At 40.6% G+C, this 22,240-nt stretch overlaps 1 protein-coding gene across 1 annotated transcript in view; it reads left to right on the top strand.

Moving 5' to 3' along the window:
- The first annotated feature begins 1,173 nt into the window (after positions 1 to 1,173).
- ATRX (ATRX chromatin remodeler) overlaps positions 1,174 to 22,240 on the top strand; it is a 247,901-nt gene continuing 226,834 nt past the window's right edge. The window contains 2 exon segments of the mRNA XM_073799062.1: positions 1,174 to 1,393; positions 8,382 to 8,445. Of these exon segments, the coding sequence (XP_073655163.1) occupies positions 8,388 to 8,445 (58 nt within the window). The 5' untranslated portion in view covers positions 1,174 to 1,393; positions 8,382 to 8,387.

Genomic DNA, 22,240 nt, shown 5'->3' on the forward strand with positions numbered 1-22,240 from the left:
TTCAAAAAATGCTCATCGCTTGATATTCCAGTAGAAAGTAGCAACCTTGTCACCTAAACACAACAGGAGCTCTTGTAGATTTCAGGAAAAAGCAAGTAGAATGAACTTTATTTATGGCAGAATAAATTTAGAAATAAAACTTGAAACTATTTGATTTTAGAGAAGTGATTTGTGACTTGCAGAGATTACCAATAGACAATTAAATTATAGAACGTGAAAACTGGACAGGCTTTTATTCTATTTTTATTTATTTACTCTGGCCACGCTGCACAGCTTGTGGGACCTTAGTTCCTCGACCAGGGATTGAACCCTGGCCCTCAGCAGCGAAAGCACAGAGCCCTAACCACTGGATGGCCAGGGAATTCCCTGGAAAGCCTTTTAGAGATGATACAGCCAAACCTCTGTAATGAGGTGGAAATAGACCTAGATTGGTTAGTTTGTGAGCCAAACATCACATCAGATTGGGGAAATGGTCCACGTGTGTGTTCCAAGCGGCAATTTATTCAATATTGAAAAAATTGTGTGCAGATCTCAAGTTGGTCTTATGTTTTTATATTTATAATATATATATATGTAAGCATGCTGGAATGATTAATATTATATATAAATCATCTAGGAAAGTAAAGAACTTGATGATAACCTGGAATATAGGAAAGAAAATGTATAGGATGGCCACGTAGATTAGTGGTTAAGAGTGTGGTGTCTGATCGGAATCTTGGCTCCACTACTGTGTGACTTTGTGTTTTGGTTTCCTCGTCTAGAAAATGTAGGTAACAAGCGGCTGTCTGACTCAAAGGGTATAAGGATTACATGAGACAATCTGGATAAAGGATTAGTATAGTGCTGGGTAGATAGTAAACTCTCAATAAATGTAAATTGCTGTTCTTTTTTGTCAGTATGTCAAAGAAAAGAGGACGGATTAAAAAGCATTTTCAGAATAAAGTCAAAATACGTCACTAGTACTTTCAGGTCAATGGGACTGAATTGGACCCCCTATGAAAAGGTGGAGGGGATCAAATGACGTAGACCGCCTTAGCAACAGGCCCCCAAAGAAGGTGAATTTCTGTACCCAATAGGCATCTGCGCTGCCGAGAAGGCAGCCAATGGATGATGGAAGGAGGAAGAGGGAGGACGCGCCAATTCTGCTGCCTGAGCCTCGGCCCAACAAAAATGGCGGCGGCGGCGGCGTCGCTTTGTTTCCGCGGCTCCTGCGGAGGTGGCAGCGGTGGGCGGCCTTTGAGCTGTGGGGAGGATCCAGCGCCAGCTGTAGTGACGACTAAGAGTCCAGTGCATTTCTATCGTAACTGGGCACCGGGGAGCGCAGAGTGGCGCCCTACGGTCGCTGAAGCCAGACAAGGCGTTGAAGCGAAAACATGACTGCTGAGCCAATGAGGTAAAACACAACCCGTCTCACGGATCCCAGTGGTTTCGGCCTACGCGCCTTCTGAGCCGGGTGTTTGGGAAGCTTTGGCTTGGTGGGTTAGGCCTGTGTTTTGCTGAGGCGGAAAGAGGCATCGTTTCCTCCTTAGGTGAGGAGGGTTTCGGGTTTCGGCGGTAGGCTCCAACCCGGGGTGGGGGTGGGGGGCGCGGCCTGGCGTGTCGGGCGCTTTCTCCAGCCTCCCCGAACCGCGGAGCTTAGTTGGTCTCCTCTGTTTATTCTTTGGTGCTTGTGGAATTGAGACCCTGAAGTGGGAGGCGGTTTTTGGTATCCCGGTCTTTCTTACTAATCTTGGGCCTAGAGACTGCTAGGGGAAGAAGGGGTGGGGGTGAGGGGTGGGAAGAGGGGGAGGGGCGGTCGGGAGGATGTGAGATCCTGGGACGACTTAGTGGCGTTTGGACTGCTGAAGACGGGAAGTACCCCGTCCTTGCGGAATTTTATTTTTTTTCTGCAGCCCCTGGGGACAAGCCCATTTTGTGGGGTGAACGGGTGGGTCTTGCCAGTATTCCTTATCTATCCCAGACCCTGAGGGGTATCCTTGGATTTACCTCTAGGCAAAGGGATACTAACGCAGGGTTTTGCTTCCAGAGGAACCCCAGTATACTACTTTTGTGTAGTCCAGCTTTAATAGGGTGGTAAGGCAGTCCTTAGATGTTTCTCCAATTTATGGGCAAATTTTGAGCAAAAGTAATTAGACCTTATTTTGTTTATTTATTTATATATTCCAAGAGGGGTGGGGAGCACGTTAACATGGGTTGATGGGAAGTAAGATCTATTGCAAGGAAGTAGTGCCTGGCAGGCCACCTCTTACCAATCAAGCACGTTTATATTAGGTTGAGGCTGCTTTCTCTTGTGCTTCTGATTTGCCTCTTGATAGTGTCTAAAAATAATGGGTTGTTAATAAGAAATGTATACCACTTTACACAGGTGGCTGGCTTGCTTTTCAGACAGTTTTGACATTTGACTTTTCATCCCTTGTGAATTAAGTAATTTTTCTGCTCTGAGATGGATCCTTGGTGCCTAGTGGCAAAGTAAAATTACAGGGATCATAGATCACAATTGCATTCGTAGTTGGCAAAATATGCTTTTGAGTACTATTAGGATGGTGTATATATGTGTGTGTGTGTGTGGTGTGTGTGTGTGTGTATGTACACAGCATCTTAATAGTATATAGGTATATATGTTTTTAGAGCACTTTACCTAGTGTATAGAATTTGGGAATGAACCTATGATGTTTATTGTGCCTATTTTTCTGCATTAACAAGCAGTAGATGGAAGATGTTTTCCTTCCTTTGAGGAAAAAAAAATGCACTTTAGTTCTTAGATTATAGATCCCTAGTTGTGTAAGGATTGTGGCCTTGGTTTTTGAATTTGTGTTAATTGGTCAAAGTGCAATAAGCCTTTACGTAAGGGGTATTGGGGCACATAAGAGGTACCCAGTACAACTTGTTGGTTAGTTATTATCAGGTGCCCATTTCCTGTACATGAGGGTGTACCTTACAGTTAAATATGACCTCTAGATTTACTAAATGTCACAAAGTCTGCCTCTAAAACTGTAGCTTGAACTTGGATTTTCTCCCTTTCTTTAGGGTGAGCAAATTAATTATGTATAGACTTTCTGAATAGAATTATTCATTTTATGCCAGGGTCAGTTTTCCTTATGAGCCTTGAATTTTTGTTGATCTTAGTGGTAAAAGTAATAATCATAACTAAAATTGAGTGCTTACTGTTGACTTTTACCTGTGTAATCGTGATTAATTCTCAGAACAACTCTATGGGTAGGTACTTGGTGTTCCCCTTTTACAGATAAGGAGGAAACTGAGGCATAGAGAGATCAAAGAACTTGATCAAAGTTATATAGTTTGTAATTGGTGGAGCTGGAATTGAACCCAGTCTTGACTCCAGAGCTTATGTTTCTTAACCACAGGCATTAATACCCTCCTTGAGCTGCCAGATACAATGTGATTATGACCATTTTAATTTAGCCTAAGTATTACAATGGAAGAAGTTCATGTTAGCTACTATTGTCATTTTGTTGTAGGTCTTTTGAGTTTGTAGGTGTTTATAATATTTTGTCTTTTATGTTCATATGAGATAGTAAGATAACTGAAGCATTTAATTCCAGGAGAATCTTAAGCTACGTGAAAACCCCCTTGCAAAGAACACATGTATAAATGTGAAGAATTAATTTAAAAAAGTGTGATGCTGATTATTTACTATGAAAGTGCTCCAAGTGGGTGTTCAGAAGAACTGTCTCAGTCTGAAGTGTCATTCATCTCAAGCCATAATTGTAGTTAAAGGATAATCTGACAGGTAATGCTTGAGTGAGTTGAACCCACAATACCAAATCACTCTTGATTCTCTTCTAATGTAGGGCAGAAATAATATGAACAATTCTATGATTGTCATTAATTTTATTTACACAATTGTTCCAGATTTTTTCTTATCAGGATCTTCTGTCCAGCACTTAAAAATAGGAGCAAAGATTAGTTTCTAATTTTTACTTACATTTATAAAAAAAGAACATTCCTAGGATTCTGTGGTAAAAAAAATAGCCAAAAGGCAAGAGGGAGGAAAATAAATTGATGATTTGGCTAAATCATACAGTTGGCTCTGTGTTCCTCCACTCAGTACCAAGGATTTCAATCTGTGGTTGATTGAATCCGAGGATGCGGAACTGCTGATATGGAGGGCTGACTATGGGACTTGAGCATCTTCAGATTTTGGTATCTGTGGTGGGTCCTGGAACCAACTCCCCCTCAGATACCGAGGGACAAATATACACTGAAAAATTCAGTGGCTCAGTTTTCAAAGGTTTTGTTATTTTATTTTATTTATTTACTTTTTTTTTGCGGTACGCGGCCTCTCACTGTTGTGGCCTCTCCCGTCGCGGAGCACAGGCTCTGGACGCGCTGGCTCAGCAGCCATGGCTCACGGGCCCAGCCGCTCCGCGGCATGTGGGATCTTCCAGACTGGGGCACGAAACCTGTGTCCCCTGCATCGGCAGGCGGACTCTCAACCACTGCACCACCAGGGAAGCCCTGTTAGTGTTTTAAAGAGTTTTTTGTTATTTATTTTGTTTTAAATAAGATTATTTCTTCAGTTTTTGGCCTGAAAGATCAGCCTCTGATTGACAGGTAAACTTTCATTTATTTATTTATTTATTATTATTTTTTTGCGGTACGCGGGCCTCTCACTGTTGTGGCCTCTCCGTTGCGGAGCACAGCCTCTGGACGCTCAGGCTCAGCGGCCATGGCTCACGGGCCCAGCCGCTCCGTGGCATGTGGGACCTTCCCGGACCCGGGCACGAACCCGTGTCCCCTGCAATCGGCAGGCGGACTCTCAACCACTGCTCCACCAGCGAAGCCCTCATTTATTTTTATATAAAGATCTTGGAGATTTGATGGAACTTGTCATTCTAATCCTTATGGCAATTGATTACTTGAAAAGCTGAAAGCAATATAACCAGTTATTGGTCTTAAATTTTTAAAGGTAGAAGTGGTCCTACTTGAGAGATGTTTGGAAAATGTCTTAGAAAATGTCCTGTTATTGTGGTAGTTCACAATCAGTTGCATACTAATCTATTTTTGAAAAATGTTATCTGTGAAATATGTGCATTCCCACTGTGTGGAAATTATTAAGCCAGGCCTGTGGCAAGCGGAGTACATGCAAATTTTACAAAGGGTTTTGAAAATATTCAAATGCCAGCTGTTTCCTTATGTTATTGGTGGGGATGAAAAGAAAGACATTGTGATTTTAATTGTGATCAGGGCCAGTTCTCATTATTGGCAACCCTTGGTATAGGTTGACCATGAGCCTTCACTTTTGTATTGTATTTCTAGGGATAAGATAAATGTAGTACTTAAAGGTATTTGTATATAGATTTAGGTGTGTGAAATATTTTTTTCTGTAAGAAAATTGTGTGTATTTATGTGCCTATTTCACTTTTGAAATCTGAATAAATTTACGGATTGGGCGACAGAATACAGGCAATTCTTGGGTTTACATGAAGTCTTTTTCCTCCAGAGCTTGAATGTTCTCTTGGACATTGGCAGAAGCTGTTAAAATGGGTTAAGCCATTGGAAAATGATGTATAGCTCTTCCTTTAGGAATGTTGAATATAGCAGGGCAGTAAAAGGAGTGTCTAAGTAGGATCTCTCTGTACATGTATCCTAATGCTTGTCTTATTGGCTTGATAGCTGACATGCAGGATGATTAATCTCCATAGCTCTTCATCTGTAAAAATAGGAGTAAGTTTAAAAGATACTGATAAAGCCTGCAGTTCTGGAGGAGATAACATGGTTTTAACAGCGGTTCTTAAAAGACAGTAAACTAAAAGCTCTTTGGGGGTCTTTGTTAATTTTTAAGTGTTTTAGGAGTGTAAAGAGGTCCTGAGACTAGAAGTTTGAGAACTGCTGGTTGTAGAGGAATGAATGCTTAACTCGAGGCAAACCTGGGTGTTCTAGTTACAGCTCTGTTGCTCAACTGATTGTTGTGGACAAATCATTCATCTTTCTAGGCCTCTGCTTTGTCATTTACAGAATGAACTTGTACTAGATAGTCTACAAAGTTATTAAAAACATAATCCTGGTTATGTTAGTGTCCGATCATTTTTTGACTTTGTTTGCCTTTTTGGGGGTAGGGAGAAGAAGTGATGAGGGAAAGTTTCTTTATTCAATGTATGCATATCTTTTTTGCCTTGAAGCGTACATGGTTAGGATACAGGTGTTTTGTTGCTAATATATCTCATATACTGTCACATACACAGACATTTATTAGAACGGAAAAACTTTGCTGGGAAGTTCGTTAATAATTATTACGGCTCAGGATATGTTCTGTTTTGAAAAATTACTATATGCAGTGTATTTCTGCTCTTTTATGATTGGAGATGATACTTCTGAAAAGACGTATATTCTAGCTGATTGTGACTTTTGCCCTGGGAAAAGGTTCTGTGAATTTTGCTCTCTAGCCACTGTTTTCAGATCCTGTCTCTGAGACTTTGTCTCTGAGTTTTGGCTTGAAGTAGCCATTCTTGGTATCAGTAAGTCCAGCTTTCTTGTGAACTGTTACATAAAATATTTGTTTAAGAAATTTATTGGTATGGTAGTGGTGTTCATGTGTATATAGCCTATACTCCATATTTTGGAGGAATGCTTTATTAGTTGATCAAATACTTGAGTACCAACTAGGTGCCAGGCATTGTACTAGCGTATGCAAAGGGTAAAAGACAAAATTCCTGCCTCCTTAAAGCATTCTTAATCTAAGGAGGGAAATTGTAAGTAAATAAGCAGTTACAAAGCAGTGCTAAAATGGAGGTATATTGGTTGTGCTAGGGATCAGAATGAATGAAAGCCTAATTTGGGGGATGTTTAGGAAAGTTTTGCAGAGGAGATGGTATCTGTATTGGGTCTTGAAGGTAAGTTAGCAGTTAAGGGTTGGCTGTGATAAAGGGCAGTCCAGCAGAGGGATTAGTATGGCTAAAGATTAGGCTTATTTTCCACACAGCAGAGGAAATAAGACATGTTCACAAATAAATTTGAAGCAGGATATAAAGTGCTACATGCTGTGTTGGGTAAAAAGTGACTTGCTATGGGAGTTTAGAGTAGGAAGACATTTCTGATGGGGTCCAGGGAAGGCTTATAGAGAAGGTAGCATTTGGATGTGACCCTTGGAGGATGCATCTGCTTTAACAAAGAAGACTGGGGGAGGATTTCAGATGTGAGTTATAGCAGCCCTGAGCAAAGAAATGTTGTATATATTAGTGTTTTCTAATTGAAAGGAGGTCAACTTAGACTTTTTAACTCAGTTCCTGGGCAAATATTGTATAACCATGTGCAATTAGTATTTTTCCAGCTTTATTGAGATATAATTGACATATAGCATTGTGTAAGTTTAAGGTGTACAATGTGATGATTTGATATGTGTATATATTTTGAAATGACTGTCACAATATTACCTTTTTTGTTATTGTTGTGGAGAGAACATTTAAGATCTACTCTCTAGCAACTTTCAAGGATATAATACAGTATTGTTAACTATAGTCACCATGCTGTATGCTGTACATCAGATCTTCAGAACTTATCTTACAGTGCAGTTCATATGTTAACTTTGATTGCTCGATGATCTTGTAAAAGCCACATGTGCCCTTGTGACTGAGCCCGATAATTTTAATTCAGAAGAGCTATCAAAAGCGTAACCCATTTTCCTTGAAGATTGTGTAGAATTTAATGCACAGATTTTGAATGACTATGAGTGTTCAAAATGTACCATTAGTTGTCTTTATTTTGGTCATTTGTCAGTTGACTTTTGGGTGACATTTGATTTATAAAATCCAAAATCAAAAATAGTTTATTTTTGAGTAATACTGGATTTATTTTGCTTATTTGAATTATATCAGTTATTTTTTGGTTTACTTGATAGCATTCTAAACTTAGTTCTGCTATAAAACTTGTTTTGAAAAGTGAATTTGTTCCAACAAGATGGATGTATCGGGGGACAATTTGAGCATAAGACAAAATTTGCATTTGCTTATTTAGGATTTTGTCTGCAAGTTCAGGGCTCAGCAAACTATGGCTACCAAACAGTGCCCTATTTTTGTAAATAAAGTTTGTTGGAACACACCCAAGCCCATTTGTTTACTTTGTCCTGTGGCTGCTTTTGTAGCACAGTCTCAGAGTTGAATAGTTGCAACAGAGACCTAATGGCCCACAAAGCCTAAAATATTTACTGTCTGGCCCTTTATAGAAAGTTTGCCCTGGGTGAATGCAGGAAACTGCATCCAGCTGAACTGAGTTACATTAAAATACACGCATATATAGGCACATACCTCAGATATCTACCACATACCTCAGTTCACCCCTTGTGTTATGAACCACACCCATCCACACCTATTGTTACAATTTTCCATCCGATTTCAGATAACTCTCCTTCCATCACTTCACAGTAATTCATGAGCTGCAACCCTTCTGATGCCCACTTCCACAAGCAAACTTCAGGTCTTTTTCAAGGTAACGTGCCATATTTATTGTTGTGCTTGTGTATTTCTTAATCACTTAATATGTGTAAACTGTGTAAAATTGTGCTACCATTTCTATTAGGTTTCTGTCTTTTTTAAAAAAAATGTGTCACTGATGAAGTTTTTTCAGTGTTGTGCTTTTAACCCCGTTTTTCCCGTGAATCCTATGGTGTTCATTGCACAATTTTGCATTACCTGGTGATTTTTAGGAACTCATGTTATATTATTGCAGAACTGACTGTAATTGTCATACTGCAAAAAAGTATTGATTCATTCACCAAACATTTCTTGGGTTGTGTGAAGACTAAATGAGTTAATGGACACAAAACACTTAGGTAAGTGTGACATAATAATTACTCAAGTATTAGTTGTTACTAATTACTATTACCATTGCCAAGAACTGTTCTAAGTACTGCTTAGGTGAACAAGACAAATTAAATTAAGGCTCCCCATGGAGCTTACATTATACTTTACACTATACTTAAAAAAATCGGTACTAATTTACATTTTGGCTAGTAACTCTGTTCCCCCACAACAACAAAAAAAGATGTTTTGGTGTTTTTATAAATGATACTTAAAAAATGTCTATCCATGAGACCTTCAAGATGGTGGAGGAGTAAGAGGTGGAGATCACCTTCCTCCCCACAAATACACCAGAAATACATCTACATGTGGAACAACTCCCACAGAACACCTACTGAACTCTGGCAGAAGACCTCAGACCTCCCAAAAGGCAAGAAACTCCCCACATACCTGGGTAGGGCAAAAGAAAAAAGAAAAAATAGAGACAAAAGAATAGGGATGGGACCTGCACCAGTGGGAAGGAGCTGTGAAGGAGGAAAAGTTTCTACACACTAGGAAGCCCCTGTACTGGTGGAGACGGGGTGGCGGCGGGGAAGCTTCGGAGCCACGGAGGAGAGTGCAGCAACAGGGGTGCAGAGGGCAAAGCGGAGAGATCCCTGCACAGAGGATTGGTGCTGACCAGGACTCACCAGCCCAAGAGGCTTGTCTGCTCCCCCTCCGGGGCGGGTGGGGGCTGGGAGCTGAGGCTCGGGCTTTGGAGGTTGGATCCCAGGGAGAGGGCAGGGCTTGGCGTGAACACAGCCTGAAGGGGGCTAGTGTGCCACAGCTAGTCTGGAGGGAGTCTGGGAAAAAGTCTAGAACTGCTGAAGAGGCAAGAGACAATTGTTTCGGGGTGCACGACAAGAGGGGATTCAGAGAACCACCTAAATGAGCTCCAGAGACGGGCATGAGCCATGGCTATCAGAGAGACACCAGAGACGGGCATGAAACGCTAAAGCTGCTGCTGCAGCCACCAAGAAGCCTGTGTGCCAGCACAGGTCACTATCCACACCTCCCCTCCAGGGAGCCTGTATAGCCTGCCACTGCCAGGGTCCTGTGATCCAGGGACAACTTCCCCGGGAGAACACACGGTGCACCTCAGGCTGTTGCAACATCACGCTGCCCTCTGCCTCCGCAGGCTCACCCTGCATTCCGTACCTCTCCCTCCCCCGGGCTTGAGTGAGCCAGAGCCCTCTAATCAGCTGCTACTTTAACCCCGTCCTGTCTGAGCGAAAAACACATGCCCTCCGGCGACCTACATACAAAGGCGGGGCCAAATCCAAAGCTGAACCCCAGGAGCTGTGCGAACAAAGAAGAGAAAGGGAAATCTTTCCCAGCAGCCTCAGGAGCAGTGGATTAAATCTCCACAATCAACTTGATGTACCCTGCATCTGTGGAATACCTGAATAGACAACGAATCATCCCAAATTGAGGCGGTTGACATTGGGAGCAACGATATATATATTTTTTCCTTTTTCTGTTTTTGTGAGTGTGTATGTATATGCTTCTGTGTGTAACTTTGTATAGCTTTGCTTTTACCATTTGTCCTAGGGTTCTGTCGGCCCCCCCCATTTTTTTTCTTTCTTAGTGTAGTTTTTAGCGCTTCTTATCATTGGTGGATTTGATTTTTGGTTTGGTTGCTCTCTTTCTCTTTTTTTCTTTTTAAAATTTTTATTAATTTTTTATTTTAAATTTTAATAACTTTATTTATTTTATTTTCTTTCTTTCATTCTTTTTTTCTCCCTTTTATTCTGAGCCGTGTGGATGACAGGATCTTGGTGCTCTGGTCGGGTGTCAGGCCTGTGCCTCTGTGGTGGGAGAGCCGAGTTCAGGACATTGGTCCACTAGAGACCTCCCAGTGCCACATAATATCAAATGGCAAAAATCTCCCAGAGATCTCCATCTGAACACCAAGACCCAGCTCCACTCAATGACCAGCAAGCTACATTACTGCACACCCTATGCCAAACAACTAGCAAGACAGGAACACAACCCCACCCACTAGCAGAAAGCCTGACTAAAATCATAATAAGGTCACAGACACCCCAAATCACACCACCAGATGCAGACCTGCCCACCAGAAAGGCAAGATCCAGCCTCATCCACCAGAACACAGGCACCAGTCTCCTCCACCAGGCAGCCTACACAACCCACTGAATCAACCTTAGCCACTGGCGGCAGACACCAAAAACAACACTAACTACAAACCTGCAGCCTGTGAAAAGGAGACCCCAAACACAGTAAATTAAGCAAAATGAGAAGACAGAAAAACACAGAGCAGATGAAGGAGCAAGGTAAAAACCCACCACACCAAACAAATGAAGAGGAAATAAGCAGTCTACCTGAAAAGAGCTTCAGAGTAATGATAGTACAGATGATCGAAAAATCTTGGAAATAGAATAGAGAAAATGCAGGAAACGTTTAACAGGGACCTTGAAGAACTAAAGAGCAAACAATGATGAACAACACAATAAATGAAATTAAAAATTCTCTAGAAGGAATCAATAGCAGAATAACTGAGGCAGAAGAATGGATACGTGACCTGGAAGCTAAAATAGTGGAAATAATTAATGCAGAGCAGAATAAAGAAAAAAGAATGAAAATAATTGAGGACAGTCTCAGAGACCTGTGGGACAATATTAAATACACCAACATTCGAATTATAGGGGTCCCAGAAGAAGAGAAAAAGAAAGGGACTGAGAAAATATTTTAAGAGATTATAGTTGAAAACTTCCCTAATATGTGAAAGGAAATAGTCAAGTAGAGGAAGTTCAGGGAGTCCCATACAGGATAAATCCAAGGAGAAACACAACAAGACACATATTAATCAAACTATCAAATATTAAATACAAAGAAAAAGTATTAAAAGCAGCAAGGGAAAAACAACAAATAACATACAAGGGAATGCCAAAAAGGTTAACATCTGATCTTTCAGCAGAAACTCTGCAAGCCAGAAGGGAGTGGCAGGACATATTTAAAGTGATGAAAGGGAAAAAACCTGCAACCAAGACTATACTATCTAGCAGGGATCTCATTCAGATTCGACGGAGAAATTAAAACCTTTACAGACAGGCAAAAGCTAAGAGAATTCAGCACCACCAAACCAGCTTTACAACAAATGCCAAAGGAACTTCCCTAGGCAGGAAACACAAGAGAAGGAAAAGACCTACAATAACAAACACAAAACAATTACAAAAATGGGAATAGGAACATACATATCGATAATTACCTTAAATGTAAATGGATTAAACGCTCCAACCAAAAGACAGACGGGCTTAATGGATACAACAACAAGACCCCTATATATGCTGGCTAAAAGAGACCCACTTCAGAGCTAGGGACACATACAAACTGAAAGTGAGAAGATGGAAAAAGATATTCCATGCATATGTAAATCAAAAGAAAGCTGGAGTAGCAATTCTCATATCAGACAAAATAGAGTTTAAAATAAAGACTATTAGAAGAGACAAAGAAGGACACTACATAATGATCAAGGGATTGATCCAAGAAGAAGATATAACAATTGTAAATATTTATGCACCCAACATAGGAGCACCTCAATACATAAGGCAAATGCTAACAGCCATAAAAGGGGAAATCGACAGTAGAATCATAGTAAGGGACTTTAACACCCCACTTTCACCAATGGACAGATCATCTAAAATGAAAATAAATAAGGAAACACAAGCTTTAAATGATACATTAAACAAGATGGACTTAATTGATATTTATAGCACATTCCATTCAAAAACAACAGAATACACTTTCTTCTTAAGTGCTCATGGAACATTCTCCAGGATAGATCATATCTTGGGTCACAAATCAAGCTTTGGTAAATTTAAGAAAATTGAAATCGTGTCAAGTATCTTTTCCAACCACAACACGGTGAGGCTAGATATCAATAACAGGAAAAAGTCTGTAAAAAATACAAACACATGTAGGCTAAACAACACACTGCTTAATAACCAAGAGTTCACTGAAGAAATCAGACGAAATCAAAAAATACCTAGAAACAAATAACAATGAAAACAGGACGACCCAAAACCTATGGGATGCAGCAAAAGCTGTCCTAAGAGGGAAGTTTATAGCAATACGGTCCTACCTTAAGAAACAAGAAACATATTAAGTAAACAACCTGACCTTACACCTAAAGCAATTACACAAAGAGAACAAAAAAACCCCAAAGTTAGAAGAAGGAAAGAAATCATAAAGATCAGATCAGAAATAAATGAAAAAGAAATGAAGGAAACAATAGCAAAGATCAGTAAAACTAAAAGCTGATTCTTTGAGAAGAGAAACAAAATTTATAAATTTATTTATTTAATTAATTTTATTTTTGGCTGCATTGGGTCTTCGTTGATGCGCATGGGCTTTCTCTAGCTGTGGCGAGCGGGGGCTACTCTTCGTTGCGGTGCGCAGGCTTCTCATTGCGGTGACTTCGCTTGTTGCGGAGCACGGTCTCTAGGCGCGCGGGCTTCAGTAGTTGTGGCCCACGGGCTCAGTAGTCGTGGCTCGTGAGCTCTAGAGCGCAGGCTCAGTAGCTGTGGTGCACGGGTGTAGTTGCTCCACGGCATGTGAGATCTTCCCGGACCAGGGCTCGAACCTGTGTCCCCTGCATTGGCAGGCAGATTCTCAACCACTGCGCCACCAGGGAAGCCCGAGAAACAAAATTTATAAACCATTAGCCAGACTCATCACGAAAAAAAGGGAGAAGACTCAGATGAATAGAATTAGAAATGTAAAAGAAGTAACAACTGACACTGCAGAAATACAAAGGATCATGAGAGATTACTACAAGCAGTGATATGCTAATAAAATGGACAACCTGGAAGAAATGGACACATTCTTAGGAAAGCACAACCTTCCGAGACTGAACCAGCAAGAAATAGAAAATATAAATAGACCAATCACAAGCACTGAAATTGACATTCTGATTAAAAATCTTCCAGCAAACAAAAGCCCACAACCAGATGGCTTCACAGGCGAATTCCAGCAAACATTTAGAGAAGAGCTCACACCTATCCTTCTCAAGCTCTTCCAAAATAGAGCAGAGGGAGGAACACTCCCAAACTCATTCTACGAGCCACCATCACCCTGATATCAAAACCAGACAAAGATGTAACAAAGAAAGAAAACTACAGACCACTAACACTGATGAACATAGATACAAAAATCCTCAACAGAATACTAGCAGACAGAATCGAACAGCACATTAAAAGGATCATACACCATGATCAAGTGAGGTTTCTCTCAGGAATGCAAGGATTCTTCAATATATGCAAATCAATCAATGTGATACACTTATTAACAAATTGAAGAATAAAAACCATATGACCATCTCAATAGATGCAGAAAAAGCTTTCAACAAAATTCAACACCCATTTATGATAAAAACTCTGCAGAAAGTAGGCATAGAGGGAACTTACCTCAACATAATAAACCCATATATGACTAACCCACAGCTAACACCATCCTCAGTGGTGAAGAACTGAAACCATTTCAACTAAGATCAGGAACAGACAAGGTTGTTCACTCTCACCACTATTATTCAACATAGTTTTGGAAGTTTTAGCCACAGCAATCAGAGCAGAAAAGGAAATAAAAGGAATCCAAATCGGTAAAGAAGAAATAAAGCTGTCACTGTTTGTAGATGACATGATACTATACATATAGAATCCTAATGATGCTTACTAGAAAAGTACTAGAGCTAATCAATGAATTTGGTAAAGTAGCAAGATACAAAATTAATGCACACAACCCTCTTGCATTCCTATACACTAATGATGAAAAATCTGAAAGAGAAATTAAGGGAACACTCCCATTTACCATTGGAACAAAAAGAGTAAAATACCTAGGAATAAACCTACCTAAGGAGACAAAAGACCTGTATGCAGAAAACTGTAAGACACTGATGAAAGAAATTAAATATGATACAAAGAGATGGAGAGATATACCATGTTCTTAGATTGGAAGAATCAACATTGTGAAAATGACTCTACTACCCAAAGCAATCTACAGATTCAATGCAATCCCTATCAAACTACCACTGGCATTTTTCACAGAACTAGAACAAAAAATTTGCAATTTGTATGGAAACACAAAAGACCCCGAATAGCCAAAGCAATCTTGAGAAAGAAAAATGGAGCTGGAGGAATCAGGGTCCGTGACTTCAAACTATACTACAGAGCTACAGTACTCACGACAGTATGAGTACTGACACAAAAACAGAGATATAGATCAGTGGAACAGGATAGAAAGCCCAGAGATAAACCCACACACATATGGTCACCTTATCTTTGATAAAGGAGGCAAGAATATACAGTGGAGAAAAGACAGCTTCTTCAGTAAGTGGTGCTCGGAAAACTGAACAGCTACATGTAAAAGAATGAAATTAGAACACTCTGTAACTCCATACACAAAAATAAACTCAAAATGGATGAAAGACCTAAATATAAGGCCAGACACTATCAAACTCTTAGAGGAAAACATAGGCAGAACACTCTATGACATAAATCACAGCAAGTTCCTTTTTGACCCACTTCCTAGAGAAATGGAAATAAAAACAAAAATAAACAAATGGGACTTCACGAAACTTAAAAGCTTTTGCACAGCAAAGGAAACCATAAACAAGATGAAAAGACAACCCTCAGAATGGGAAAAAATATTTGCAAATGAGGCAACTGACAAAGGATTAATCTCCAGAATTTACAAGCAGCTCATGAAGCTTAATATCTAAAAAACAAACAGTGTGCTCCAAAAATGGGCAAAAGACCTAAATAGCCATTTCTCCAAAGAAATACAGATTGCAAACAAACACATGAAAAGCTGCTCAACATCACTAATCATTAGAGAATTGCTGATCAAAATTACAATAAGGTATCGCCTTACACCAGTGAGAATGGCCATCATCGAAAAATCTACAAACAATAAATGCTGGAGAGGATGTGCAGAAAATGGAACCCTGTTGCACTGTTGGTGGGAATGTAAATTGATAAAGCCACTATGGAGATCAGTATGGAGGTTCCTTAAAAAACTAAAAATAGAACTACCAAACGACCCAGCAATTCCAGTACTGGGCATATACTCTGAGCAAAGCATAATTCAAGAAGAGTCATGTACCACAATGTTCATTGCAGCTCTGTTTACAATAGCCAGGACACGGAAGCAACCTAAGTGTCCATCGACAGATGAATGGTTAAAGAAGATGTGGCACATATATTCAATGGAATATTACTCAGCCATAAAAAGAAACGAAATTGAGTTATTTTTAGTGAGGTGGATGAACCTAGAGTCTGTCATACAGAGTGAAGTAAGTCAGAAAGAGAAAAACAAATACTGTATGGTAACATATATATGGAACCTAAAAAAAAAATTGTTTTGAAGAACCTAGTGGGGGACGGGAATAGTATGCAGACATAGTAGAGAATGGACTTGAGTACATGGGGAGGGGGAAGGGAGAGCTGGGAGAAAGTGAGAGAGTGGCATGGACATATATACACTACCAAATGTAAAATTGATAGCTAGTGGGAAGCTGCCGCATAGCAAAGGGAAATCAGCTTGGTGCTTTGTGACCTCCTAGAGGGGTGGGATAGGGAGGGTGGGAGGGAGGGAGACGCAAGAGGGATGAGATATGGGGATACATATATATGTATAGCTGATTCACTTTCTTATAATGCAGAAACTAGCACAGCATTGTAAAGCAATTATACTCCAATAAAGATGTTAAAAAAAAGTCTCTCAACAGATCGAAGATACTTCCTTAAGTTTCTAGTCGATGTCTCATTCATCTCATGTACTATTTTATTGAATGATTTTTTGTGAATGTTTTTTATAACTGTAACCTCAGGAGGTGAACGTGATCCTACCTTCAGGGAGATAAAGAATAATCATCTCCTGGGGCTCCCCTGGCAGGCCAGTGATTAAGACTCTGCACTTCCACTGCAGCAGGAGGGGGTTAGATCCCTGGTGTGGGAAGTAAGATTCCACATGCTGTGTGTGGTGTGGCCAAAAAAAGAAAAAAGAATATCTCCTTTTTACTATATTTCAAAATTAAAAGTTTCCCGAGGGACCTCCCTTGGTGGCGTGGTGGTTACGAATCCGACTGACAGTGCAGGGAACATGGGTTCAAGCCCTGGTCCGGGAAGTTCCCACGTGCCGCGGAGCAACTACTAAGCCTGTGTGCCACAACTGCTGAAGCCCACGCGCCTAGAGCACGTGCTCTGCAACAAGAGAAACCACTGAAGCCTGTGCACCGCAACAAAGAGTAGCCACTGCTTGTCTCAACTAGAGAAAGCCCGCACAGCAGCGAAGACCCAACGCAGCCAAAAAAAAAAAAAAAGTTTCCCCAAAATGGGAATATTGTCTTATATAACGTCAATATAGTTAGCAAATTTAGAAATTAACCTTGATACAGTACTGTTTCTAATCTACAGACCTTATTTACATTTGCCAATCGATTCATAATGTCCTTCATAGCGAAAGACTAAAATATCATTTTTTCTGGTCCAGGATCCAGTTCTGGAATATGCATTGCATTTTATTTTCATGTCTGTTTAATCTTCTTTAATCTGGAGCAGTTCACCGTGCCTTTTTTTTGCCTTCCGTTTTTTGAAGAACACAGGCCAGTTAATTTGGGTTTGTCTGGTGTTTCCTTGTGTTTATGTATTTTGCTAGGGATAGTATGAAGTGATACGCCTTTTTGAGCACATTTTATCAGGAGGCACATCTTTGCTTTTACTATATTTTATTATTATTTTGTAAAAATATTTATTTATTTGGCTGTGTCGGGTCTTTAGTTGTGGCATGCGGGATCTTCGCTGTGGCATGCAGGATCTTTAGTTGTGGTGCATGGGCTCTTCATTGTGGCATGCGGGCTCCTCTCTAGTTTTGGCGTGCGGGCTCCTGGGCACATGGGTTCAGTAGCAGCACGTGGGCTCTAGAGCGCTCGGGCTTAGTTGCCCCGTGGCATGTGGGCTCTTAGTTCCCCGACCAGGGCTCGAATCCCTGTCTGCTGCATTGGAAGGTGGACTCTTAGCCACTGGACCACCAGGGAAGTCCCTAGTATATTTTAAAAATGGTTTTACTTTTAATACTAATATTATCAGCCCACTTTAGAGATTTTGAAGCTAGGCTTGGTTAATTTCTGTAGAGTTAGAGAGAATTTGCCCACCTCTTATTTTTCTTGCCTTTCCCCTTTCCTCAGATACCCCCAACATTCAAAATCAAAACACCCTATTTATGAATTTTCATTGTGTTTTCTGAGTATCTCCTAAAAATAGAGAACTAAGAGTAAATGTTTCATATTACAGTGACTGGACCTGTTACTGTTAAGTATATGAAATAATGCATTTCTTTTGAAGGCTGCCTGTAGAGCATCCAACACAGCTTATTGAATATTTCAATTTAGAGATAGAAGGGAAAATATTTGATTGTACTAAATGACTTCAGGGCTTTTAAAAAATGCTCAACAAATCAACACTCTTTTCTCTTAAGGAATCCCTGAGCAGGCATTATCTTTATCTTAATAAACATTTAGTATTCCTCTGTTCAAGGAAATTTGTTATTTCTCACATGGGAAAAAGAGGTGAACTCAGACCAGTTTCCTCCTTTGAGGCGTTTACACTCCAGTAGGGAGTACTCTTGAGTTTTAAACAAGGAACTATAAGCTGAATGTGTTGCTCTTAAAGAGAAGTAAAGCAATATTCAGTGGGTGAAGAGGGGAAAGAGAACCTTCTTTGAGCTTAGAGTTGTGGTCAGATGAGATTGGAAAGTCATCTGTGAATTATTTTGCAGAGACCTTCAAATTCTTGCTTAGGATTTTTAAAAATATGTATTTATTTATTTTGGCTGTGCCAGGTCTCAGTTGTCGCACGTGGGATGTTCATTGCGGCATGTTTAGTTGCAGCATGTGGGCTCTTAGTTGCGGCATGCTTGGGGGATCTACTTCCCTGACCAGGGATCTAACCCGGATTCCCTGCATTGGGAGCATGGAGTGTTACCCACTGGACCACCAGGGCAGTCTCTCTTGCTTAGGCATTTGCACTTTATCCTTATTTATAAACATGGGAAGCCCCTGGATGTTTTGAGCATGGGCGTGACAGATATTTGAGTCTGCTCAACTATACCAAATATACTGGATTCTGCATCCGTGGATTTAACCAAACTCGATTGAAAATATTTGGGGAAAAAAGTTCCAGAAAGCAAAACTTGAATTTGCTGCACATAGGCAACTATTTATTTACTTATTTTTTTTGGTTGTGTTGGGTCTTCATTGCTGCGTGCAGGCTTTCTCTAGTTGCGGCGAGTGGGGGCTACTCTTTTTTTTGGGGGGTGGCTACTCTTCGTTGTGGTGCACAGGCTTCTCATTGCGGGGTGGCTACTCTTCGTTGTGGTGCACAGGCTTCTCATTGCGGTGGCTTCTCTTATTGCAGAGCATGGGCTCTAGGCACGCGGGCTTCAGTAGTTGCAGTGCATGGGCCCAGTAGTTGTGGCTTGTGGGCTCTAGAGTGCAGGCTCAGTAGTTGTGACGCACGGGCTTAGTTGCTCCGCGGCATGTGGGATCTTCCTGGACCAGGGCTCGAACCTGTGTCCCCTGCATTGGCAGACGGATTCTTAACAACTGCGCCACCAGGGAAGTCCCCTGCTTTCTTGATCTTGCCACGTTCTTTGCCTCCTTTCTCCATTTGAAGCCTCTGCGTTTGGGTGGGGATGGGGTGTGGCATATTGATGAAATGAACTGTATTTAATCAGTGTGCCAAATAGAATGAAACATTTCTTGAAGTTCCTACTGGGAATTACTGATTTGGCCCATGTGAACATGGTGACTGTTATTGCAATTAAAAAATTCTGAATGTTACGCAGAGATCACTATTTATACATAAGGTAAAATGTAGGTCTTATTCAAATGTTGCTGCTTTATTACTCAAACTTGCATCTTTTTACCTGCATTAGAGCACTTATATCTTTGTATTCAAAACAGTAGACTGGAATTTGTTCAGTCCTCCATTGTTTCTTCATTGTTTTGGAAAGTGACGTTTTCTGACAAATTCTGAATAGTGTTTATTTGCTAAAGTAGGTACTGTTGGTACTGAGTCTAATAAAACCAGAAATACCTAGGTTCTGCCCTTAAGTGCTTTTAGAATAAAACTAAGCTAATAACACAAGACAAGAAGATATTTAGTGAATTGTATAAACATATTTTTCTGGCAGCAAATATGGAGATAGGTTATACATGCACACTTATGAACTATCAATATAGATTTTTTTTTTTTGGTTGTGTTGGGTCTTCGTTGCTGTGTGCAGGCTTTCTCTACTTGCTGCGAGCAGGGGCTACTCTTCGTTATGGTGCGTGGGCTTCTCGTTGCGGTGGCTTCTCTTGTAGAGCACAGGCTCTAGGCACACAGCTTCAGTAGTTGTGGCACATGGGCTCAGTAGTTGTGGCCCACGGGCTCTAGAACGCAGGCTCAGTAGTTGTGGCACATGGGTTTAGTTGCTCCGCGGCATGTGGGATCTCCCCGGACCAGGGCTCGAACCCGTGTCCCCTGCCTTGGCAGGCAGATTCTTAACCACTGTGCCAACAGGAAAGTCCCAATACAGATTTTTTTTTCTTTGCGGTACGCGGGCCTCTCACTGTTGTGGCTTCTCTCGTTGCGGAGTACAGGCTCCAGATGCGCAGGCTCAGTGGCCATGGCTCACGGGCCCAGCCGCTCTGCGGCATGTGGGATCTTCCCGGACCAGGGCATGAACCCGTGTCCCCTGCATCGGCAGGCGGACTCTCAAGCACTGCGCCACCAGGGAAGCCCCCAATACAGATTTTTAAAAAAATTATTTATTTTATTTTTGGCTGCATTGGGTCTTTGTTGCTGCACGTGGGCTTTCTCTAGTTGCGGTGAGCGGGGGCTACTCTTCATTACGGTGCACAGGCTTCTCATTCCGGTGGCTTCTCTTGTTGTGGAGCATGGGCTCTAGGCACACGGGCTTCAGTAGTTGTGGCCCACGGGCTCAGTAGTTGTGGCCCATGGGCTCTAGAGTGCAGGCTCAGTAGTTGTGGTGCACGGGCTTAATTGCTCCGCGGCATGTGGGATCTTCTCGGACCAGGGCTAGAACCTGTGTCCCCTGCATTGGCAGGCGGATTCTTAATCACTGTGCCACCAGGGAAGTTCCCAGAGACATAATTTAGAAGTTTTTTAGTTTTATAAGTTTATTTAAGTGATGCCATATAATACATATGATTTTGCAACTTCCTTTTTCGGTTCAGTATTGTTCTGGGGATTTTGAGGTAACTTTAGATCTGCACTGTTCAATATAATAGCCATTAACTATCTGTGGCTGTTGAGCACCTGAAATGTGGCCAGTGTGAATTAAGATGTGCTGGAAGTGTATTTGCTCAGAGGATTTCAAAGACTTAGTACAAAAAAAATGTAAAATATCTTATTACTAATTATTTTATATTAATTACATATTGAAATGATGATTTGCATATATTGGGTTAAATAAGATTAAAATTAATTTCACCTGCTTTTTCTTTTTTCAAAATGTTTCTAGAAATTTTTAAATTATATTCGTGGCTTACATTATATCTCTGTTGAACAAACTGATCTGGAATGCTCACTTTTCATTTTATTAGTTTTGAGTTGAATGTGTGTACTGCAATTCATCTGTCTACCATTGGTGGGTATTTAGAATTTTTTCTAATTTGGTGCTATTAAAAAGTGTTAGAACATTCTTAAATGTGTCTCCTTTGCACATATGCTGGAGTTTCTTTAGGAGGTCAATTTTATTTTTTATTGTAAGATGATTGCCAAATTGATCTCCATAATGGTTTTACTAATTTACACTTCCAGTGGCAGTTTGAGAATTTTCTTATTCTATAGTTGTTCACCCTGGCCAAAGTGGTTTTGTAGACAACTATAACTTAACAGCTGAAGCAAGCATTGGTAATTCTTTAAGTGTGTCAGCTTATTTCTCTTTGTGAATCTTTTGTAATAGTCAGTGCACATAGCCCTTTTTTTCTGCACTATTTATGTTCTGAATAAATAAAAATTGATTTTAAAATTTAGCAGCCATGCTACAGATCCTAATAGGAGGCAGCTGCAATTCCTGCAACAAAAGCATATCTGTGGTTAAGTGCTGTTAGCTTGAGAAAAAACTTCTGGCATCTTTACATGATGGAATACTATACTGCCATTAAAAATTGTTTTAGGAAAATAACGATGCAGGAAAATATTCACTGTGTATTAACAGAGGGAAGAGGTTACAAAGCAGTAAAGTAACCATTCGATTTTGTTAAAAACAATGAAAATGCGTGCTAACATTTTCCCCTATGATTATCTCTACATGGTGGGATTTTACCTGACATTTTATTTTGTACTTCACACTTTTCTTTATATTGCACTTTCTATAGTGGACTTATTAGGGAAGGAGGATGTGGAGGGAGTCCTTAGCAA

Source organism: Tursiops truncatus, chromosome X (assembly GCF_011762595.2).
Source record: "Tursiops truncatus isolate mTurTru1 chromosome X, mTurTru1.mat.Y, whole genome shotgun sequence".
In the NCBI taxonomy this organism is placed as follows: domain Eukaryota; kingdom Metazoa; phylum Chordata; class Mammalia; order Artiodactyla; family Delphinidae; genus Tursiops; species Tursiops truncatus.